This window comes from Eulemur rufifrons, chromosome 7 (assembly GCF_041146395.1).
Source record: "Eulemur rufifrons isolate Redbay chromosome 7, OSU_ERuf_1, whole genome shotgun sequence".
Lineage (NCBI taxonomy): Eukaryota > Metazoa > Chordata > Mammalia > Primates > Lemuridae > Eulemur > Eulemur rufifrons.
This window is the reverse complement of record NC_090989.1, coordinates 64,321,456-64,346,968: the sequence shown is the minus strand read 5'-3', so window position 1 is coordinate 64,346,968 and position 25,513 is coordinate 64,321,456. Positions and strand designations below refer to the sequence as shown.

The 25,513-nt window shown below is 34.9% G+C and overlaps 1 protein-coding gene and 1 pseudogene across 1 annotated transcript in view; one reads left to right on the top strand and one right to left on the bottom strand.

Moving 5' to 3' along the window:
* Positions 1–163: 163 nt before the first annotated feature.
* IQCB1 (IQ motif containing B1) overlaps positions 164–25,513 on the top strand; it is an 80,721-nt gene continuing 55,371 nt past the window's right edge. Inside the window, exons 1-7 of the mRNA XM_069472691.1 lie at positions 164–204; positions 668–757; positions 5,589–5,700; positions 5,931–6,093; positions 8,761–8,890; positions 19,214–19,307; positions 23,466–23,565. Of these exons, the coding sequence (XP_069328792.1) occupies positions 5,601–5,700; positions 5,931–6,093; positions 8,761–8,890; positions 19,214–19,307; positions 23,466–23,565 (587 nt within the window). The 5' untranslated portion in view covers positions 164–204; positions 668–757; positions 5,589–5,600. The remainder of the gene's footprint in view (positions 205–667; positions 758–5,588; positions 5,701–5,930; positions 6,094–8,760; positions 8,891–19,213; positions 19,308–23,465; positions 23,566–25,513) is intronic.
* LOC138386334 (selenoprotein P pseudogene) lies at positions 15,690–17,698 on the bottom strand (annotated as a pseudogene).

Below are 25,513 nucleotides of genomic sequence, written 5' to 3'. Positions count from 1 at the left end.
CCCCGCGCGCGGACCCACCGGGTGCCTCTCGCGTTCTGATTGGCTTCCTGGCAAAGGTCGCCCCGCCCCTTGGCTCTGAGGCTCCTGGTCCCGCCTCCAGCCCGCTTCCAGTGTTGGGACGCACGCTGTCCTGGGAAGGCCGCAAGGCTGTGGGACCTGGTGGGCGCAGCGTCCTTTGGTGGAGGAACGCGAAGCGAGGATGAGGTAACGGAGCTGAGGTAGCGGCTGGAGAAAGAGTGGGCTCAAGGGTACCCGAAGGCCCGGATCCCAAGCTGCTGGACCAAGCGAACCGGCATGTAGGAGCTCTTAACGGGAGACTCGGCCTGCTCCGCGGCCTTTCTGTGGAGATCTGGTGTGGAAACTGAGGCCCAGGGAGGGTTAGTGTCTGGGCACAAGGCCTGTTAATGTCAAAGCCGGGTTCAGAATCCGGAGTAAAGGAGCCCGCGGCTCCGTAGTCTGGGTCCTTGGATCTGACTGGAAGCGACGCCGTTACCTCGGCAATCGTTTCTGACCTTTCTGTTCCAGAGAAAGTTCCCGGTGGTCTTAGGACTGGAGAAGGGGAGGTGCAGGGAGGGAAAAAAGAGGATTCGGAGTTAGGAACTGCAGACGGTTTAGGATCAGTTGCAGCTAGATTGCATTGGATTTCTTTCTTTTATTTCTATCACAGTGATCCGTGGAGGCAGTAACAGACACGGCCAGGGAGACGTGATTCTCAAAGAATCAAGGCTGAGGCTGGAGCTGGTGCTTTGGCAACAGGGTAATAACATTAATGATTGACAAACTGTCGTTGTTTTTCTGTCAGAGTTCATGAATTTAATGTAAAGATGGGAGAAGTGTTGTATTGGAGGAGAAGAACTCAAGAGAAAGTTTAGGAATAGTTTCCATAACAGGTGGTTGTTTTTCAGAGTAATTATGTAATCAAACTATACTTTCTTACCTTCTACCGTAGGCAGATTTGTCAATTTATTGTTCCAGGTGGGGAGGTGAATGTGTCTCCCTCCACCTGTTTGTATTCTACCCTTTTAAGGTGTACTGACACTGTTTCATATCATAGATAAATGTTCAGTTTCTGGAGCCAGAATCTGGCTCTAGTTTGAACTCCAGCTTCATACTTCACAATGTGACATTATGGAAACTAATTAAATTCTCCGAAGTTAAGTATGCTTATCGTTAAACTTGGAGAAAACTCTATCCTTAGAGTTGTTGAGGTGATTAAATGAGTTAATATATGAAAACAATTAAAACAATTCATGGGACATAATAAGAGCTCTCCAAAGGTGCAGTTTCTCTGTCATACTACATTTTAAGGCCATCATTGGTGGCTGCCTTCTCTTCTAAATCTTGAATTATTCTGAGAATTAGGAATTGCTATTTTGTTTACAGGTAAGAAAACTGGTTCAGAGAAGCCCAGTCCTCTGACTTTATGGTCTGTATTCTTATCATCTGTGTCATCTAATTCAGCACTTAACATACATATTTTATATACCTAAGTATTTTATGTGTGTGTATGTATATATGTACACATAAATACCAGAACATTAGCAGGGAATGTGGCCTATACTGAACCTTATATCTGCCATACTGTTTTACATACATTTGGTGATGATAATGTTTTAGTGATGTTTTATTATGGTAGCTTGGATGGCATGAATTATTTTCAGCCTATTTTACTTTAGAAAGGTTTTCAACCAGAAATATGAGCTTTCCATATTGTTACAAGAAGAAAAGCAGAAGGTCAAGAAATTGAGTCTCAGAATAGACAGTTTATGCATTTATTCATTCTGTCAACATGTATTTGTGAAGTACCTACCACATGCCATGCGCTAGTCTACCCACTAAGGATATGGTAGTTAACCAGAGAGATAAGAAAGAAGCTACCAAGAATGGTATGGATTTACCCTCATGAAGCTTACCTTCTGGTATGAATTTTCTCCAAACATATATTAAAATGAACTATGTTGTACTAGCTCAAGAATAAACAAATAGATTAGCAAAACTAAATAGGGTCCAAAAACATACCCTATGTGTGCATGTGTGTGTATACTTAGTGTATGAAAATGTGACATTTCAGACTGTTTCTGTTATGTCTGTTTATGGCCAGTTACCTCAGGAATTTATGACGGCTATGTGCATTTGTTCTTTTTTCACCAATCTATAACCTCGTCTAACGTAAAAAATTAGATTACTGTATCACACCATTCACAAAAAAATACCTTAATTTAAGATAAAAATATAAGGAAAACAAAACTATAAAAACACTAAAAAAGATTAGGAGAATTTTTGGCTCTTGGGGTAGAAAGGACCTTTCTAAACATGACACAAAAAGCAGAACCCATAGAGGAAAAGATTGTTATATTTGACTACATAAAAATTGTAAAACTATGATAAAGACACCATAATCAAACTTAAAAAATAAATGGCAGTCAGGGAGAAGTTTTTATAGCCAATATAAAAAATAAGATTTATATCCATATATGAAAATCTTCTCTAAAAGAATAAGACAAGCCAATAAAAATATGGTCAAAGGATGTGAATGGAAATATATAAAGGAAGAAATAGCCAGGAACATGAAATGTGCCTGACTTCCCTAATAATCAAAGAAATACAAATTAAAACAAGATTATACCATTTTTCATCTAGCAGATTGGCAAAAATATAAAAGATAACATTATGTATTAATGAAGGTATAGTAAAATGAGCACCCTCATATAATGTTGGTGGAAGCATAAACTGGAACACTCACTTTGGAGAAAAATTGGTATAATCTAATCAAAATTTGAAGTATGTGTGCCCTGTGACCCAGCCATTCATCATCAAAGGAAATTCATCCTACAGAAATACTAGAATAAGTGCATAAAGATGTGTACATTAATATTCATTGCAGTGTTGCTTATAATGGCTTATAGCCTGAATGACCTCCAGTAGAAAGGTTTAAATATATTTTGATGCATTCTTACAAGGAAGCATAGCATAATGTAGCTGTTGGAAAGAATGAGATAACTATATTCACTCTCTTGGAAAATTTGTGCCTACTATGTGCCGGGAGTTGTCCTGGGCTTTCTTTAAAGTATATTCAGCAAACTTGTCTTTTAATGATTTATTGTACATATAAGGGATGTATGAATGGAAAAATAAAAACCGTTTTTTTCTTTGCTCTCACACCACAACAGTCAACACTGAAGACTTTTGTGACCAAATGTGAAGGGATTTCTTCCCACTAATAAGCAAGCAATCAGTTCTTAGCGAACACCAATGGGGTGTCTTCCTATTCAATTCTACACTATCCTATACATTGAGGGCTCAGTCCCACAAGACTGCTCGCTACTTCTAACGCCAATTGCAAGACCAGGTTGTTTTACCTGTCCTTCTGACTGACCAGCTATACACATTGGCAATCTCACAACCCCTTCCTTGGGCTCAAGTAATTTGCTAGAGTATCTCACAGAACTTTAGGAAACACTTTTTTGTTGTTTATTGTGAAGGGTATTGTGAAGGATACAGAAGAAGAAATGCATAGGGTGAGGTATGGGAAGGGGTGCAGAGCTTGCATACCCTCCTTTGATGGACCACCCTCTAGGAACTTCCATGTGTTCAGCTATCCAGAAGCTCCTTGTACCCCATCCTCTTGGGCCTTTTATGGAGACTTCATTGGATAGGCATGATTGAAGCAAGGACGACCGTGTGGAAATGTGATTGGACAATATAATACTAATAGACTCAGTGGGGAAACCCAGCAAGGTCTGTCTGTTCAGATTCTTCTTGGTCTTTCTGTGCAGCATTCCTTCCCCCCAGGCTTCAGTCCCCAGCCTCTGGGCTGTGGACCGGTACCCATCCATGGCCTGTTAGGGACCAGGCTGCAGAGCTCCACTGCCCCCTGCCCCCATCCATGGAAACATTGTTTTCCATGAAACTTAGGAAATGTGGGGGGGGTGGCATAGAGCAGGAGGTGAGCGGCAGGTAAGCAAGCGAAGCTTCATCTGTGTTTACAGCTGCTCCCTATCGCTCACATCACTGCCTGAGCTCTGTACCCCTCCCAACTCTCTGCTCCCCACCCCCCGCCATTGTCCATGGAAAAATTGTCTTCCATGAAACCAGTCCCTGGTGCCAAAAAGGTTGGGAACCTCTGCTCCCAGGGTGTAGGGCAAGACCTTTTCTGAAATGTGGGTCTTAAGACCTACAATCAGATAAGGTAGATCAAAGAAAGGCAGGAAAGATTAGAGCCCTTCCTTGGGAAGAAAAAGGAGCAGGTGAAAGGGTGGATTCTGTTTTCTGAGGCCTAAAGTACTCCAATATTGTAACAAATGACTGTAGCAAAGGCTATGGAAGTTATGAGCCAGGAACCATGGACAAAAACAGATATATACACACACATGCATACACATACATCTGAAATGGAGATGATCACAGGCTCTACCTCATAGTCCTGTTGTGAGGATTAACTAAGATAATGCATATAAAAGCATTTAGTATGTTACTTAGCTCATAGTAAATACTATATGTTAGCTTTTATTAATTATAAGTAATGAAAAATGCTTTTTATTAAATGATAATATCTTTGAGCTTCAAATGCTTTAAAACTTTATATAGAAAATTTTTAGCAACAAATTAGTATGTGGACTTTTAAAATTTTAGGACAGTTAATTTTATTCACTATACTATTTATGAACAATCTTTGGTTATCTTATAATTACATAATATTTCTGAGTCTTAGAGTGTTAAGGATCCTCAAGACAACCTCCAGGTTCAGTGCTTCACTAGGAGGGCTCACAGGACTCAAGATACAGTAGTATTGATTTATAACAGTAAAGGGATATAAACCAAAATCAGCAAAGGGAAAAGACATATAGGGTGAAATCCAGAGGAAACCAGGTACAGAGTTACAAGAGTCTTCCTCTAGTTGAGTTGCATAGGACATGCTTAATTCCTCCAGCAACCAGTTGTGACAATATCTATGAAATGTTATCTAAGACCAAGGAAGGTCACTAGATACTCAATGACCAGGATTTTTATTGGAGGATGGTCATGTAGGCACCCTCTGTTGGTATATACAGAATTCCAAGACTCCTGGAAGGAAAGCAGGTGTTCAGCATAAACCACATTGTTTTTGTAAATAGTTTAGGCACAGTGAGCCACTCTTGTCAGAGAATTGTAGAAACCCTCCTGAAATCCAATTTCTGGATGTAAGCCAAGGGCCAACCTTACAAGCAGACCTTAGAAAAGATATCAAGCAGTCTTAAACCTGCCATGTTAGCTATTTTTGTAGTTTTTCTTGTATGATAATTCCTATGCTAGATTGTGCAGATTAGAGAGAATGTGAAGCTCCTAGCACAGTTCCTCTTAGTGAGTGCACAATAAACAATACCTACTATAGCTGTTACATATGAGTGCAGGAATCTAGAGCTTTTGTAGAGTTTTAGAAAAACAAGAGTTTATTATAAGGAAGAAATGAAAAAAATCTATGCTTCATTTCTTAAACAAGGCAAGAAAAGCTAAGTTTCATTTATATTGAAATTGTATTTCAAATAGCATTTAGGTAGTGAATATTTTAGGGCATTTGACCTTTATTCTTTGATTCTGCTAAAATATAGGTGATAAGAGAAATGAAGCCAACAGGTACAGACCCAAGGATCTTAGCTTTAGCTGCTGAAGTTGCAAAAAGTCCTGACCAGAATGTCCCTGTTATACTGTTGAAGTTAAAAGGTAAGAAAATCTTCTTGTGATTGGTAACACTGTTTAAGTAAAAAACAGTATTTCATCATTGGCACAATTTTAGAATTTGTTTCTAATTTGTTCAGAGAAATTATAATACTATGATAGAGCAGTGATTTTTCCTTAAAATGTATTTTTAATGTTATTTAACATATAAAAATACAAATAGTCCTTGGTTGTACTGAGCAAAAATAAGTATATCTTATTTCCTTTTGCCTTAGAAATAATAAACAACACACCTATAGGAAGCTCAGAGTTGAAGAAAATCAAACAAGATATATATTGCTATGACCTCATTCAATATTGCCTCTTGGTCCTCAGTCAAGACTGTTCTCGAATTCAGGGTGGTTGGAATACAATATCCCAGCTTACACAGATATTAAGGTAAACTGAAGCACTAAGTCAGTTTGTTCTTCAGGGATGTAGTAGTTGATTCCAATATTCAACATTTGCTTGTTTTCTATTCATCTGCCTAACAAGCATTGGCAACTGCCTGTGATAGGTTTTGGTTGTACTTTTCCTTCATACTGTATGTTATTGTTTATAACTCTATTTGCAATTATTTGATTGCCTAAAATTTTCCTCCGTAACCTTCATGAAGATGGTAATAATTTTTTTTTGCTCACTACTGAATCCCAAGTGCCTGCTTAATATACTCTTTATTGACTAAGGAATATTTGAAGAAATAAAGGCATTAAGGCACCGGCTCTATAATTGAGAAACTTAAAATAGAGATTGGATGATAGTCATGTAAATGTATGATACAAGGCAGAATGAAATAGGTGCTAAAATGAAAGTATGCAACCAAAGTACTATAGGAGAACAGATATAAAAACTAGTCATTTTAGTTTGTATTGGTTTGGCTACCTTCTATTTTATTCAGTTGCCCAAATCCTGTCAGTCAAATTTAAAAGCAGCATTTACTGATAGACTGCCATGCTAGAAGTTCATAGAAAAGAGATCAAAATCATTTTTTAAAAGGAGGCAGTAAAATAAACCACAACATGTTCTCAGTGCTTAAACCACTTCCTGATTAAGTAATTGGAAGTGTATAACTGGATCCCAGCTTTCTTTTTTTTTGTTTTTTAGACAAGCCACTTAATTTTAACAAACTATCCCCATTAAAGGGCTTTTGTCCTGTTTATACCATGTCTTGATTCTAGCTTTCTTTTTTTTTTTTTTTTTCCTGGAGACAGAGTCTTGCTCTTTTGCCCTGGCTAGAGTGCCGTGGCGTCAGCCTAACTCACAGCAACCTCAAACTCCTGGGCTCAAGCAATCCTTCTGCCTCAGCCTCCCAAGTAGCTGGGACTACAGGCATGCGCCACCATGCCCGGCTAATTTTTTCTATATATTTTTAGTTGTCCAGCTAATTTCTTTCTATTTTTTAGTAGAGACGGGGTCTCGCTCTTGCTCAGGCCGGTCTTCAACTCCTGACCTCGAGCGATCCTCCCGCCTCCGCCTCTGATTCTAGCTTTCTAAACTGATCATTCCCACTTTGTTACTAGGTAAAGGCCAAATTTAAAGTATACAGTTAGAAAAAACAGTTAACAAATGTATATAATAATCTTTTTTATACTTTAACTTTCAATATTAATGATTTCCTTAAGTAAATAAAGCCATTTGATTAGATATGCTAGCTGATGATAATATTTTTTTTTTTTTTTTTTGAGACAGAGTCTTGCTCTGTTGCCCAGGTTAAAGTGCCGTGGTGTCAGCCTAGCTCATGGCAACCTCAAACTCCCGGGCTCAAGCAATCCTTCTGCCTCAGCCTCCCAAATAGCTGGGACTACAGGCATGTGCCACCATGCCCGGCTAATTTTTTCTATATATTTTTAGTTGTCCAGATCATTTCTTTCTATTTTTTTTTTTAGTAGAGACAGGGTCTCGCTCTTGCTCAGGCTGGTCTCGAACTCCTGACCTCGAGTGATCCTCTCGCCTCGGCCTCCCAGAGTGCTAGGATTACAGGCGTGAGCCACCATGCCCGGCCCTGATGACAATATTGATTGAGCCAGGTTCTCAGGGGTGGAATTCAAGACTTAAGAAATTCCTAAGTTTGTGGACACACAAATAAACATAATTCCATTTATTAATGCTCTCTCTCAATCAAAATAGATACTCCTAATGTTAGAAACCAAGGAGAAAAGAAAAGCTGATACATGTGAGCGTTAGCCCGTTAATTTTGGGACTCAAAATACAAACAAAAGAAAAATAAAACTTATCAACATATGAACATTAGCCACTTAGGTTTTTTAGCATGCATAATATGTAGTTGTTATTGTTTATTAATGTCTGCAGATTTTGTTGAAAAGACTCAAACAGCAGTACTTATTCATTAGAGTACACACATAGAGACAATTCTTGGGTTTGGGGCTCTTTTTGGTATTAGTCTCCAAAAATATTTTTTATTGAGACTTCTGAATATATTCAGCTCATATCTAGGGACTGACTTTTATGTGCAGTTTCAAGAGGATACATTTCTCTAAATGACTTTCTCTTTTTTAATGTATATTGTAAAGTGTTCCTACTAGAGTTAGGTTTTTGCTGATTTCCCTTCTATATAAGGCATATGCAGGCAAATATTTTGCAGAAAGTAGAATTGGTGTGAAATTGGTGTTTAATTTCCTTATCTGTTCCTTGCAGATTAATCCTACCTTGGTATTTTTCAGCTATCAGATGTCTAAAATGGATCAGTTAACACAAGTGGTATTTGTAAATTAAACTCTCAAGGTATCCTATGGCTTTTAGAGTAATTATACTGAAAACTTGGCGTGTTTCTCTTTATTGTGAGCCAAGTGTCTTTTATTTCCTCAAGGGTTAACATGTAGGTTTTTAGGATGTATGCATCCTGGACCTAAATGTAAGCAAGGTCCATACCACTATTTGCTTTTCTAGAAAGTTGATAGGCTAATTTTCCAATGTAAGAAATTCTTTATTGGCTTGACAACAAAACAAATAAGGATACTAAAAATTCTCAATAAAGCATAGTGTCTGTAGAAGCTTGAGCATTCAACTGAAACTTATAATTAACATAAACTGGTGCTCTTATTTCAGCCATTGCTGTGTGGGCTTGGAGCCAGGAGAAGATGCAGAGGAATTTTACAATGAATTACTTCCATCAGCTGCAGAAAATTTTTTAGTTTTGGGGAGAAGATTGCAAACATGTTTCATCAATGCAGCTAAGGTATGTTTTTATTTAGTGTTTCATGTTTTTTAGCGAAATCAGTTTAATTTTTGAGAAGATGTTCCACATTATTTTTCAAATGTGCAATATTTGGCCGAAAGTACATTACAGTAGTGGATTTAAACATTTTGAAGGTTACAACAAAAAAAATCTCTATATTTGAAAATTTTTAAATATTGGCTAAAGCATACTATTAATGTATGCCTTTTTGAAGGATCTGTCTTACTACTCAACTTTGGGCAGCACTCGTAGATACATATTTCCATAACATTCTTTCTAAAACATACTTTCTACTTAAACTAACAATTGAGGAAAGTATTTTCTCCAGGCCTGGAACTTTTCTGAGTAGCTACAATAGTGAAGAAGAATAAAGACGGACCTTCTGTTTGATCTTTTTTATCTTTTCTAATCAAAATATTTCAACCCAAACATAGGGATCTTTTCAAGTATTTCTTGGGTACATTGTGCAAGATACTATACACATACTCTTCTTCTTTGACTCATGAGTTTAGAAGTATGTTGCTCAATTTCCAAATATTTGAAGATTTTCTAGATATTGTATTGTTATCAATTTTAATTTAATTCTATTGTGGTCAGGTAACATTCTCTATATCATTTCAATCCTTTGAAATATTTTCAGACTTGTTTTTATAGCCCTCTAAATGTTTTATCTTGGTGAATGTACCATTACAAGCAACCTTTGCTTTGCACAGTGCCGTCATAACTGAAACTCATGCATATCAGAACCATGCAAAGATTTTGATATGCACAGGTTTCACTTAACATGATACCATGCAAAAGCAAGGACTACTTATATACTTGATGTGTACTTTGTGGTTGTTGTGTGTTCTATAAATGTCAATTAGGTCAATTTGGTTAATAGTGTTGTTGAAGTCTTCTAAATTCTTACTGGTTTGGTTTGTTTACATGTTCCACCTTTTAGTGAGAAAGGGTACTAAAATCTCCAACTACAATTGTGGATTTGTCCAATTCTATCTTTGGTTCTATCAGGTTTTGCTTCATATATTTTAAAGCTGTGTGATTAGATGCTTACATATGTAGGAATGTTACATCTTCTGGATGAATGAATACTGTTATTATTATGAAATGATATTCTTTATCTCTGGTAATACATCTTATCTTGAAGTCTGCTTTGTTTACTATTACTAATATTGCCACTTTAGTTTTTGCATGATTAAGGTTTGCATAATACAGTAGTTCCCCTTTTCTGCAGTTTTGCTTTTTGTGGTTTTGGTTGCCCATGGTCAACAGTGGTCCAAAAATATTAAATGGAAAATTCTAGGAATAAATAATGCCTAAGTTTTAAATTGTGTGCTGTTCTGAGTAGCTTGATGAAATCTTGTGCTGTCCTGCTCAGGACATGGAGCATCTCTTTGTTCAGCATATACATCCTGTATACACTGCCCACCTATTAGTCACTTAGTAGCCATCTTGGTTATCAGATCAAAAAAACATAATATATATAGGGTTCAGTACTATCCATGGTTTTACACATTCACTGGGGAACTTGGAACGTATCTTCCATGGATAAAGGGGGTATTGTGACTACTGTATGTAGTCTTTTCTCAGCCTTTTACTTTTTAACCTCTGCTTACACTTAAAATAGATCTCTTATAAATAGCATATTATCAAGTCTTGCTTTTTCCTATAGTCTGACAAGCTTTATTTTTAAAGGGTGTCATTTACTTGAATTTAATGTAATTCTTGGTCTGACTGAGTTGAATTCTACCATTTTGCTCTTTTTTGTTTTGTTTTTTTTTAATTTGTTCCCTGTATGATATACCACTTTCAATCTTTTGTGCTATTTTGTCATATATTTTACTTTATATATATTATAAAATCCACCATAATTATTGTTATTTTCACATTAAATTAAATAGTGTGTTGACTTTTAAAGAATTTAAGGAAATGAAAGAAAAATGGTCTTTTATATTTACTATGGCTAGTAATCTGTATTCCTTCATATAGATCTGAATTTTCATCTGCTCTCATTTCCTTTCAGGCTGAAAAACCTCCTTTAGTATTTCTTACACTATAATTCTATTGGTAATGAATTCTCTCAGCTTTTTGTTTATATGAAAATGTCTTCATATTGCCTTCACTTTTGAGAAATATTTTTCTTGCATGTGTATAATTCTACTTCATTGGACTTCTGTTGTTTATTTTTCTTTTTGCACTTTAAAGATTTTATTCCGTTGTCTTCTGACCTCTATTGTTCCTGATATAAATTTAGCCTTCATTCTTGTCATTCTCCCCTATATAATGCTCCTCTTTATCTCTGGCTGCCTTTAAAACATTCCTTTTTTTTAAGACAGGTTCTCACTCTGCCTCCCTGGGTAGAGTGCAGTGGCATCATCATAGCTTACTGCAACCTCAAACTCCTGGGCTCAAACAATCCTCCTGCCTCAGCCTCCTGAGTAGCTGGGACTACAGGTGCATGCCATCACACTCAGCTAATTTTTTAAAATTTTTTTGTAGAGATGGGGTCTTGCTCTTGCTCAGGCTGGTCTTGAACTCTGGACCTCAAGTGATCCTCCCACCTCAGCCTCCCATAATGCTAGGATTACAGGCATGAGCCACTGCTCCCAGCCGATACTCCTTTTTTTGTTTGTTTTCAGCAGTTTTACTTTAATTAGCCCTGGTGTGGATTTCTTTATATATATCTTGCTTGGGGTTTGCTTAGTGTCACGTATCTGAGTTATTGTATTCACAGTAAGAGAATTTCAACCAGTATTTCTTCTAATATTTTTTTCTGCCCTATTTTATCTACTTTCCCTCTAGGACTCGAGGTTGTTGAGGCTTTGTCCATCCTTTTTTTGTTTACTTTAGTTTGGATAATTTCTATTGGTCTGTGTTCAAATTCACTGACCCTGTCTTCTGCAGTGTCTAATGTGCTAATAATCCCATTTTAGTGGATTTATTTCATGTATTATATTGTTTAATTCTTTATTTTAATTCTATGATTTCTATTTACTTCTCTTAATTCTTCTGGAAGTCTCTTTTTTACCGCTCATATCCATCTTTTCCTGTAGATTCTTTATCATATTTATTATAGTTACTGTGAAGTTCTTATGTATAAATCCAATACCTGGATCATTTGATAGTCTATTTCTATTAACTTTTTTCTTTTTAACACTGGATTGAATTTTTCCACTTCTTCACATGTCTATTAATTTTTTGTTTTAGAGTGGACACTGTGAATGGCACATTATAGAAACAGAAGAACAGTCCTTCAGAGGAACACTCTTAATCTTCCTCTGAAGACTGATGAGAACAGTTATATTCTGGCAGATTAATTGATCCTGTGGTGGCTTGGTTTTAGCCTTTTTCAGAGTAGATTTACTTATAAATCTTTGTTTTGCTATGGAGTATTGCCCTTTGTCCTGGTTCATGGTCAAGGTATGATCCTTTTGTGGTTTAGGTAAAAGCTCAAGATGCTAACCCAGACCTTCTGACTTAGAAGAGCTTGAATTCCAAACTCTGTATGCCCAACACTGGGCAAATGATGAAATTGCTGCTAATTTCTTTCAGCCTTCTAGCTATAGATCTCTGGAGCTCCTTAGAGCTTCTTTCCATATGTACACAGTATAGGAGTCAATAATTCAGCAGAAGTTTGTACAAAGATTTTGGAGCTCCCTACTTTGTGGCTCACTTCTTTCCAAGCTGTTATCTGGCAGCCCCAAACTGCCAACTTCTGACTCTTCAGCATAGTTAGACTGCAAGTTTTTGTTTGAACTTTCTCTGTGTTAAATACACACTGGGAAAAGCCAGATGTATTAGTGTTCTCCAGAAAAACAAACCAAATAATATGTAGAGAGAGATTCATTGATTGATTGATTATAAAGAATTAGCAATTATGGAAGCTCACAGGTCCCAAGATTTACATTTGGCAAACTGGAAACCCAGGAGAGCCAAAGATGTAGTCTGAGTTTAAAGGCCTGAGAACCAGGAGAGCCAATGGCATAGTGCCAATCTAAAGGCCAGCAGGCTTGAGACCCAGGAAGAACCAGTGTCTCAGTTTGAGTCTGAAGTCAGGAAAAAAATGATATTCCAGCTCAAAGGAAAACCGGCAAAAGGAACTTCCTTTTATTTGACTGAGGGTCAGCTTTTTTGTTCTATTCAGGCCTTCAACTGATTGAATGAGGCCTACCCACATTGGGGAGAGCAATCTGCTTTACTTGTCTAAAAATTTAAATGTTATACTCATCCAAAAACACCCTTCAGAGTTTATAATTTTGCTCACCAAAAGCATGAGTCAATTTAACTATGACCTATGGGCTACAACCAGCCTGTTTTTGTAAATTAAGTTGTACTGGAACATAGCCACATCCATTTGTTTATTTTGTTCCTGGCTCCTTTCACCCTATAGCAGTAGAGTTCAGGAGTTGCTAGAGACTGCAATGCCGAAAATATTATCTGGCCCATAACTGATAGAAAAGTAAGTTCCATAAAGGGAAGAGGAAGGAGTAACCAATATGAACAAGAGTGATTAGTAAAGCTTTATGGAGCCAATGGTAATTGGTCTGTCTATCTCTAGAAAATAGGTAAGATTTAGAAATATGACGGTTTTATAGGTAGGGTAAATGCCCAAGACCAGGAAAGAGAAATAAGTATGGCATATTTGAATTCCAGTGCAGATACTTACCAGACTTAGATATAGTATTCTCATTGAAAAAGATTGAAAGATAAAGTTGGGAAAGACTGTGAAGGGTAGAGAACTTCAGATCGGAGTTTGAACTTGATTCTACAAATAGTGGAGAGGCTTTTGAGAAAACAAAAGAGTATGCTGGATAGTGTAGAAGAAGAGACCATTTCAAATTATTGCTGTAAGCTACGACTGAGGTGATAAGGGTCTTGACTTGACTACAACTTTGGAAAAAGAGAGTCAAATGAAATATTATAAAGAAAAAATTGAAAGAATATAAAATGTGTAAGATACCACTTTTGTACAGATAATGCATAACAGTGTAAGGGTGAGTCTAAGCTGACTGACTCTAAGGTTCAAATCCTCATAGATGTTTAACAGAAGTGGTAATTCAGAGGTAGAAACTGAGTGGGGAAAATGATGCAATCTCTCTGAAGTTAGTTGAATTTTCAAGTGGTAATGTCCAAGTTAGAAATATGGAATTGAAGTTTGATTGAGAGAATAGGACTATGACTATAGGTTGGAAAGCCCTCTAATATGAGTGCTAGATAAAACTTTGAAGAGGAAAGTGATAGAGTATGAGCTTTCTTAGGGATGTAGTATAGAGGTAATATCTAAAGGCTATGTCCAGAACCTTAGAGGTATATGAGATAGATGCAATTTATCTGGGCAAATTGACAAATTGTGGCTCAACATGCTAGATTGGTAAAGAAAACTGCAGGGTCAGATGTTGAGAAGGCCATATTTTCTTTTTTCATATAATATTTGTCATCTTAAAGAGATGAATTTGCTAGGTACTGTACCTGCAGTTTAAATAATTTAAGTAATGGCATCTAGTTTATAGCCTTATGGTCTATCCCTGTATAATACAATTTGGTAGCCATTAACCCTGTGTAGCAAGTAAGCACTTGAAATGCACCTTTGTAACTGAGGAACTGAATTTTTTATTTTATTTTTATTATTTTAGCTTTAAAAATTGATCAGTTCAGTTATTAGGACACTTTTAAGTGTGTTTGGAAAACCTGATTATGTAAATCTACTTTTTCAACTGTAAATTTGGTGAAATCTAAATACACATCAAGTATTTCTAATGAAAATTTAACATTGAGATCTGCTGTAAGTGTAAAATACCTACCAGATTTCAAATACTTCATATCAAAAACATTTTGTACATTTATTTCATGTTAAAATGCTATTATAAAATATATTATTACTTGTTGCACCTGTTTCTTTTTACTTTTTAAAAATGTTTCTACTAGAAAATTTAAAATTATCTAGATGGCTGGCATTATATTTCTTTTGGATAACACTAAACTATAGAGTTAGATTACTCATAAGTAAATAATAATTGAAAATTTAGCATGATACTCCCTTCAGTTATGCTCTTTCTCTTAAAAGACTAAATAAAATAGAAAAGCATAATTATCAATTATTAATTACTGTATTTAATAAGGACAATTGAGCATAAGATGTTAATATAAGTAACTAGATACTTTTAGGTACTTATTACATTATTACATTATTCTTTGTCTAGTTTTACACACAATTCTCTAACTTTAAGTTGATTTTACTCATTGGAAGATGCTTCTTAACAAAAGTTGCTGTTTGCCTCCACCCTCCAGAAATTCCCAGTTTAGTTACTTAGCCTCAGATTTGGGTCCTCTTAACCTTTGTCTGAATATCTAGCTTCTGACTAGTTTCTTAACTTGATCCCTTTTCTTCATTTACATACTGATTCTAGGTTTCTGTCTGGTTTTTACTAGTGGTCATCTTCTGACCTTTATTATCTACACGCATTTGGTACATAGATGTTGTGATCTCTCTTTAAAAATCTGTTTGGCTTTTCTTTGTAATACTTATCAATCATCAATCAATATCTTATTTGTTTTTTTGTTTTTGTTTTTTCTAAAAGCTGTTTACCATCTCTTTTGGGTTCTACCTTCAAGTTGTGTAGTAGCTACTAGCTCAAATGTCTTTAGTCCTACTTTGACTCCTAGCTTCTGGGCCTTCCCCAAAGTCCAGTTTACCCACATGCTTCTCTCTTCTTTTGGGTTTCCATTTTAGAGCCAGTTTCTTAGCTCCACTTGGAGAAATCTAGCAGGATTATTTTGCTCTGACCTCTTTGTCCATTAATTTTTTTTTTAAACTTTTTAAAATTGAGTTTATTTAGACAAATCCATACCTTAGCCATTTGTGTGCTACAGTCTTAATAGTATTAGCCATAAAGGAGTTCAGGTTTATAGGGTTTAGTTTACCTATTAAACCATCATTGACTATGGAAATACTTTCTTAGCAGTCTAGAGACAAACAACATTCTTTTAACCTTTCCTTTATATCTTTTAAGAGAGCCACTCAAATTTTAGAAGAGTGAGATATAATGTTAGAGAAAGAAAACAAGATACAAAGGCTTTATTCATATGTGATCATAAAAATCAAGATACGAGTCAGATATAAAAAAAGATAAATGGGTATTTAAAATGTAATCATATGTGCCGTTTAGCAAAATATTCATGGGTTAAGTATTTCTGGATTTTAAAATACCTTTCTTTAAAGGTTTAATCAGTTAAAAATGTGAGATTAAAAAGACAAAGATAATATTTTTTTGAAAGATAAGTAAAGAAAAAAATGGAAAGCATGTCTTTGTTGTTCTTCCTCCATTCTAAATTGCTAACTCTCCAACAAAAACCCCTAGGTCATAGTTTATGTTTTTGCTCTCATTAATGCAAGTAGAATGCTGGAAAAAGAAAAAAAAAAAAGACATACTAACCAAAGGCTGCAATCACCTTTCAGTTGCCCCACAATAAATATGTGACTTGGGTTAAAATTTCTATGATATAAAATTTAAAATTTGGAAGCTACTTCAGTAGATTTCTTCATGTTTGTACAAATCCAGTTTGTATTTTTGATTCACTAATTTGATAGTTTGTAAAAATGCTAGAAATGAAATTGTGTCTAGACTGACTTGGGGAATATATCCTATTTTAAATATTTAGTTTGAAGGTCATTTTCACTTTTTTCCCTTAATAGTGCAGCTTCAATTGGCACTGGCTTCTGGGGGCATGAGCTGCTGACTTGCTTGTCAGGCAGCTGGAGGCAAACGTCACTGACAAGATTCAATGACTTTCTCCACTGCCCAAAGTCAGCTACGTAAAGATGGGAGGTTTTCTTTACACTGTCAGGTGATTGCGGACCCTGCTTTTTCAAAGATCAGATGTCAACAATGTCAGCATCAGCTATTAGGAGCCAACTCTGAATCTTTGGGAAACTTGCAGAGTAATTGATTTTTACATCCCTTTTGTCAGAGCTTCTTTCGTGCAAGTTGTAAACCTTCACTGGCTGGCATATCTCAGCTCTCCTGGTGACCCTGCCTATGTTGACCCTTGTGCTTACGGTGGTGATGAAGGTCTAGAGGAGGGGCATGAGTAGGAGCATCTGGTGCTCCCAGTTGCTGATTCTCTGAAAGCTCACTGCTCCCAAGATGCTGATGCCCATGATTGTGATGATGCCTGTGGTGGTGATGGGGCTGTGGAGCTTCAGTTGTTTTTTCCACCGTAGCCAAAGATACATTTTTACAGAAGTCTTCATCTTCGAGAGTCGTGAGAGAGAAGTTTCCACATTTCTTTTCACAGTAAGCAATCTTAATGGCTTCTTCTACATATGGGAAAGTTAGGAAGGAATAAGGCAAACCAATATGATATACAAGACGGCCACATCTGTCATATATGAGGAAGTCATCTTTGTTTCCATTTAAAAGAGTCCAGACATCTGTTTGGTGTTGTTCTTGTTGATAAACAGAAATATGCTCTGACACTTTATTCTTAAGATGTATATATTTTAATCGAGAAGAGATTCCTTGATGATTAACCACTACATAGGAAATATTAGAATATCCTTCTTTCTCCAATTTTACTCGCAGGTCTTCCAATCTAGATGCCTGCAGAATGCACAGGTATCAGCTAGCTTGAAGAAGAGCAACCACAGTCACTGAACCAGAGGAGTTCAGCATTGGATCTTGATCTCCTATGTTCCAGGCTGGGGGTTGTTTACATAAGGAGCTTTGGCCCTGGCTTCTCCACATTTCTGGGATTGTCACACCCCTTCCCACCGTCCTGCTTTCTTTCTCTTTGCTTCTCTGTGGCAGCTCCACTGTCAGTTAATTTTTTAAATGATATTTTCTCACTAAACACCTCAAGTATGAATCAAAAAATAAGTACTGAGGAGAGTGGAACTTGGCATTAATGAATACTTCATAACAATGTGCAAACTATTTTTATATTGTATATGATAGCAAGTGTCTTAATTCTGAAGACAGCAGAGGCTCATCTTAGAATTTATAAGAAATTATAAGTCTACAAGGCTGAAACAGCTTTATTTTTGAAGAGTTCTTGGCTTTATATACATTTGTGCCTACCATCACAGCTTGAGCAGATTCACAACTTTTGTGAATTATGGAGAAAGATAACTCAGTCATTGTATTAGTCTGTTTGGGCCATGAATTCATGGGTAAAATTATCTAATAGGCATTTTAAGAAGAGTAAGAAGTCTAGGAGTATAGCACTATTCTTTGGGATTGACAACAATGAAAATTACCATGCCCTTTCTGATGTGTCTTTGGGTGAAACCGGCAAAGGTAGTTTACTGGACTAAAGGGATTCTTGATCTGATGCAACTTTTTTTAATGGGTTATTTTGTTTTGTATTTTGGTTATATTTAAGTCAGCACATGTCTGTTTACTAACTATCTATCTAGCCTTGTGCTAGAATATTAGGAAGAAAATACTTTCATTACTATCAAGAATAATCATGGTAATCATGTAATATTTTTGCTGTTCTCATCATTACTTTTGTGCTGCAGTACAAACATTCAGGATATGGTAATATTATTGGTCTTTATACAACTTTCCACTAAAGTTACACGGCCAGTATATAACAAAATTGTAAATGGAATCTGTACTACTCATTTTCCATTGTGGCACCCTATTGTAGAATAATTTCTTACCCTACTTTCCAGAAAGAAAGAACCAGAAAAAAATTATCATTTTTTTTTTTATTGAATGAATAGTGATTGAACATTTACTATGTGTCAGAACTGTCCTAGACACTGAGTTAATAATGATGAGCTAAATAACATGATCACTGCCCTCCTAAAGTCATAGAGTATACACCAGAAATGAAATGCACTATTAATGATGCCTTACATGGTGGCATCTACATTTGCATATTGCCGTGATTTTCAACCCTGGCTGCGTAACCAAATCACCCACCTAACTTTGTGCAAATACAGATGTCTAGACCTTACCTTTGGAGATTAAGATCAGTATGTTTGAACTAAGCCTTGCATGGGTGTATTTAAAAAACTCCACAGCTGATTCTGATACCTGGCAAGTATTGAGAAATACTAGCGTATCAACTTGTAGTTCTTATAAGATTTATATTATTTTATCTGAATAATAACCTTTTCTAGGAGGTAGAGTAGGTATTACTGTCCTGTAACCACAAGTTTTATAAATTAAAAAACTAAAAGCAACAAGATCAGTTACCTCATAAATAGCTAAGTTATATCTAGAAACCAGGTCCTCTCACTCCTCAGAGAGAAGTCTTTTTTTTTTAATAAAACAAATTGCAGAAAAGTAAATTGAGTTTATCTTTTATGTTAAGGCTGAAGAAAAAGATGAATTACTACACTTTTTCCAAATTGTGACTGATTCTCTCTTCTGGCTACTGGGAGGCCATGTTCAACTAATACAGAATGGTAAGAGAAAAGATTTTAATGTAACAGATAGTCATTGTAGAGTCAACTGCTAACAGTTTGATATTTTTTCCTAAAAATAAATGCCTTATTAACCAAACAGATAAACACAGTGAAATGAAACCATGCTGAAATAACTGTGCAATTGAAAAAAAAACCTATTTGGATATTCCAGCTTTAAGTAGCTAACATTGGTAATATGAATATTATATTAAGAAGAATATTGCTAAAATATAACTTTCTCCTTAGCTTTTTCTATTTAAGAAATCCAAGATAAGGATTAATGGTAATTTGAATAGTTTAGTCTAGGAAAAATAATAGTTTAGTAGATTACAGTAAGTGTTTTAGACCTGTAAGAGAAATCCCTATCTACGGAATAACTTATTTAACTATCCAAGTAAGAGTAAGCTTTTAATTAAGTCAAGTATCCCAAGAATGGAAAAATAAGCACCACATGTACTCACCAGCAAACTGGTTTCCCTGAGTGCACATTTGGGAATAACACCAATTGGGTATCGGACAGAGGTCGGGGCTGGGTGGAAGGGATGGGTGTATAACTTGATGAGTGCAATGCGCACTGCCTGGGGAATAGACACGCTTGAAGTTCTGATAGGGGAGGATGGGGTGGGGGGAGGGGATGGGTGCACACCTACATTATGACTGCGATGTGCACTGTCTAGGGAATGGACACAATTGAAGCTCAGACTCGAGGGGATGGGGAGGCATGGGCAATATATATAGCCTGAACTTTTGTACCCCCATAATGAGCTGAAAAAAAAAAAAATTTAAAAAAAAGAGTAAGCTTTTATTTAATGACCTTTTAGTGAACTTGAGTTATTTTATAGGATACTTCTGTTTGCATTGAGAAATATAAAGATATTTTAGTTTTATATTCTGGTTACTTACAACTGAAAAAATAATCCTTAATGGTAATACTTGAGCTGAATTTTTATTTTAATTTTTTTCCTTCAGAATCATGCATACACATAATTTAAAGATATTTCTATAAAATTGTTTAAAAAAAAAACACAATCCCTGGCCCTCACATTCACTCCATTTCACATTTTCCAAAGGCAGCTACTTGCAATTAGTATAACTAATACTTTTGGCAGTTATATCCATATAGCTAAGTAACATATCTAAAAGCTTCCATTTTGTTAAAAGCATTATCTATTAATTTCCCATTATGGGACAAATATTGTTATATTTCCTAAAGAACTGTTTAACAAAAAATATAAAGTACTTAGAACTGTGGATATAAAAGACCTAGTAAAAAGAGAGAGAAAAATAATTTTTAAAATATACCATGTCCCTTTTTGAAAGTAATAACTGTAACAAAAGTGATAAGGTGACTTTAGTTAATATATAGATTTAAAATATTCATAAAGTACGTATTGTTATATTTCCTAAAGAACTATTTAACAAAAAAGACAAAGTACTTAGAACTGTGGATATAAAAGACCTAGTAAAAAGAGAGAGAAAAATAATTTTTAAAATATACCATATCCCTTTTTGAAAGTAATAACTGTAACAAAAGTGATAAGGTGACTTTAGTTAATATATAGATTTAAAATATTCATAAAGTACGTATTAAAACTAAATTAAATGATTGTGAAATTTATATGTAAAAATACATAGGTACAACGTTTTCTCTCTAAAAGGAATCACTTCCTTGGAGAAATGACTGACTCTAGGCCTGGTGTAGAAAGTATATAAGTGAACCTAAAGTATGTTGAATACCAGATATGAGGGAGCAATCAGAGTTTATTAGGATTATGTGAAAAGGACTCAGGAGCCAACATAAGGAGGCTTCTACTGGCCAAATCTGGAAAATTTGTATAGTAATAATGATAATAACTGCAATGGACTGAAATACACCAAGTATAGTGAGACTAAAATAAATCACCATTGGAGTCATATAGGGAACCAATTCATTTTAAAAACTGGTAAATAAAGAATCTAGCATTTGTACTGCCTTTTCTTACATATAGATGAGAATTTTCTCTTATAAAAGTATTCCAACTAATAAGTGAAAAAGGTATGATTTAATAGCACCCATTTTGCAACACTTAGTGAATTAACAAATTTAGGAATTGATAATCTGTGGCTGTCAACATCTCAAAAAGCTCTCTTAACCAGACATTAAGTGCCTCCTAATGGCTTCTCATAGCATCACATATGAAAGTCTCTATGCCGGAGATTCAGACTTAAATCATTTCAATTTTGTAGCTCTAACTACCAACCTATAGATGGTCAGAGAAAAAGATTACACAAAGATTAGCAAAACTAGACTGTGAAAAGCTCATAGGACAATTGACACAGTTTCTTCAAGAAATAAACTGCAAAGAAAAAAAAAGATAGAAGAAAAATCTATAAATTAAAAGAAATTTGAAAGATATCAGCCAATCACAATGCATGGGTATTATTTGGATATTGATTCTCACAAACTTCTAAAAATTCACAAAACTTATTGGAAACAATAAGAACACTTAACTGGCTATTTGATGAAATTAAAGGGTCACCATTAATTATTAGGTGAGATGATTGTTTCATTATTTAGCAATTCATATCTTGTGGGAATATATATTGAAATATATATGGATAAAATAATTTGACGTCTTAGATTTGCTCCAAAATAAAATGGGAGTGTATGGGATAGGTAAAACAAAATTGGGCACAAATTATCATTGTTAAGGTAGGGTGGCACGTGGGAGTTCATTATACTATTCTATCTGCTCTTATAGGTGTTTGAAATTTTTTTTATATTTTTGAAAATATTTTTATATTTATATATATTTATTATAAAAATATTTTTATATTTTTTTATATTTTTGAAATTTTTATTATGAAAGCTTTAATTAATAAGTAGATAGACAGATAGGCAAAGTGTCAGTTTTTGTTTGGAGGAGTAGTGGCAGTAAGGTAAGACTTATTCTACCAGGTAGTTATTTAACTACAGTTGTAAAACAGAAAAGTGGCTTCAAAGATAAGTTATATGATAATGCATTATAAGACAAACAATATAAAAAATGAAACGGAATGACTGTATAATAAATATTTTAGCATATATTTTTCCTATATAGAAAACAAGATAAAGTTATACATATACTACATGTCATATAATTTCAGTGAATTCAAAGTTAAAGAGTTATTAAACATTTTTAAGTAGACAAAAATGGAAAATATACTTATTTTAGCTACAGAGAAGAATTTTTTTACTACTAAAGTAACAGAAAATGAAAACCCCTAGAAATATTTAATAGTAGGAGGATTGTTTTCTAAGTTGTTAAACATGTTTAAAAATGTTATCTAGTGGAACATTGGACTATGCAAATAGAAATGAAGAACAAAAGTTAATATGGGAAAGAAATAAAGTCTATTCCTTCCAGAGATAAAAAGAGAAAAAGAATAAAGTTGTTTTGTAGAAGGTAGGGTAATGTTCACAGGGCCAGCTTGCCAGTGTACTAATCTTACTTTACATAAAATTTTATTCAGTTAGTGGAGAAAGGAATGGAAACTGACATTTACTGGAAATGTTTTCTGGTCTAGGATGTTATACATTAGACCATGTTGGAACTATTATTTCTAGTTTTACAGATGAAGCAATTAAGAAATAGAGGTTCTGAGAGGTTAAGCAACTTGTATAAGCATCCAATGCTAAGTCTTTATAACTGGCTGCTCAGTGCCTAAAAATTATAAACCAATGAAAACAATTTTTTGTAGTTAATGTTTTCATTATTATTTAAGGCATTACATAACAAAATTAAATTTTTTAAGGACATAAGCAACAGATTATAGTCATCTATGCCATGTTCATTCCCTTGTACTCTATCTTCTTTGCAGAAAATTTGTTTTTATTCACTGAAATTCATTGCTAGAAAAAGGGATTCAGATTTATGATATATAATTTTATTTTTAATCTAAAGAAAGAACAAAAGATTCTTAGCTTGGTATTTATGAATGCTCTCTGACTATAACTATTCATAAAAATGGAATGACTATTATTTATGGCTACATTAAGATCTTCTTTTTGTAGGATAAATAAAGTCAGAAAGTTTAACAGAAATGGTTACACCTTGATTTGGTTTTAAAAGGACAAAATCCCACTTGTGATATCATAGAATCTTTGCTTTAATCTTTCTTTTGTTCTTCTTCCTTTAGTACTACAAAGTGATCATTTATTACATTTACTTCAAGCTGACAGTGTCCAAATAGGATCTACAGTCATGACTATGCTTGAGAATATACTGCAGATCAACAGGTGACTTGGTTTTACAGAATGTTACTGATTTTTTTTTATTTTTGATCAGAAGCATTACCTATTTTATTCTAGTTTTGCTAAAAATTGATTGCATATGACTTTTACATAACACTTAACCTCTATTACCATTGTCTTTCAGAAGAAATTAATATAAAATACTGTAAAAGACTAGAAATTTATTATCAAATTGGTATCTTATCTCAGAGCTTAAGAAGATTTTATCCCATATCTCAGGTTTAGAGAAGAGAATTAATATCATAGCTGAAGAAAAATATTGGGATCACAATGAAAAATGCTTAATCACATATTTTTTAAAATAAACTTGAAACTCAGTATTGTGATAGGTGCTTAAAGAAGGATATAAAATAAGCAATAGATAATTTCTCTGGTTAAAATAGAAAGGCAGAGTATACACAATTGAAATAGTTCATTCTTTCAGTTCAGTATGGATTTATTAAGCAGATACCGTGGCTGTCATTGCATTTACAAAGTTGATTACAATACAAAACTTGTCTTCTAAGAATTTACAGTAGAGTAGAAGACACAGACACACATTATTATATTAAGTTACAATATTAAAGGTATATACAAATGTTAGAGGAACTTCTAACCCAAACTGAGGGGTGATACTTCCTAGAGAAGGTAATACCTTAGATGAAACTTTAAGGATGATAAATTGGCCAGGGAGGAGGAGGAGAAAGCAGTTATTCCCAGGCAGACATAATAACATAAGCAAAATCACAGAGATACAAAACAACTTGCTGAGAGTGAAAAGTAGATATAATTCATTGTTGCTGGGATTTAAAATTTGGTATAGGGAGGTGGCTAGCAAGTTCTGCAGAGAACTTATATGCTATGTTAAGGAAACTAAATCTTGCGGGCAACAGCCACCATTGAAGATTTTTAAGGTAGATGAAAATGGTCAGATTACATTTCAGTTTTGTCACTCTGGTGACTATGTAGAGGAAAGATTTAAAGGGGACAAAAGTCTGGACAAAAAAGGCAATTAGAAACAACTGTAGTAAACCAAGTGAAATAATGAAATCTTGGCTTTGGGCATTAGTACCTGGGGAATGGATTTTTTAAAATAATGAATTAAAATCATCAGGACATTACTTCTATTTTTGATCAAGATTGAGTAATGGGGATGGATTTACTCACCCACCTGAAAAAAAAGGACAAAACCATGAAACATCAGTTTTTGAGAAACTAGACATCAGTCAGTGAAAGAAAGTGAGCCAGAGAAAAAGGAGTAAGCAAGATGGACCTTACAATTGCCCTGATTTATAGTATTTAGAGAGTTCCCAGGTTGTGATATAGGGAGGGGTATCCCAGCCAGGTTGAGTTGAAAAGATAGAGCTCAGAGTCTGGGGAGAAAAAAAGGCTATAGAGCACACAAGACAGAATACCAGAGAAGACAGAGTTACACACACAGAGAACCTCAGAGATCTATAGAGGATTTCCTTCGGGTATTCAGTAAAGTACTGATCAGCATATATGTGTGAAGAAACTACCCAATGTCAGGGAAAATAATAATCCAAAAGGAACAGTGCCAGAAGCTCACACAGGGCCAGAATAGTGCCTGTTTCCAAGAGCCAAACTGGAAAACCTTATAAACAATGTGTCATTGGGTAGAGTATTCAGGAAGGTTTTACCTCAGCAGTGGGTAATAATTGGCACTAGAGTTTTATTCTGGACATTCCAAATAAATCATAAAGGCAAAACCTAAAAGGGTCAAACTGTTTCTAAGTAATTTAACTGCATATGGTTATTGAACTTGCCTACGTCTTAAAATCTTTTTTTATTGTAGGATATACAAAGGCAGGAAGTTTTGCAGAAATGATCATGCTTTGATTTGGCTTTTAAAAGGATAAGAAAAATCCCACTTATGCCAACATAGAATATTTGCTTTGATCACTCTTTTTCTTTTCTGTTCCTTTAGTACTAC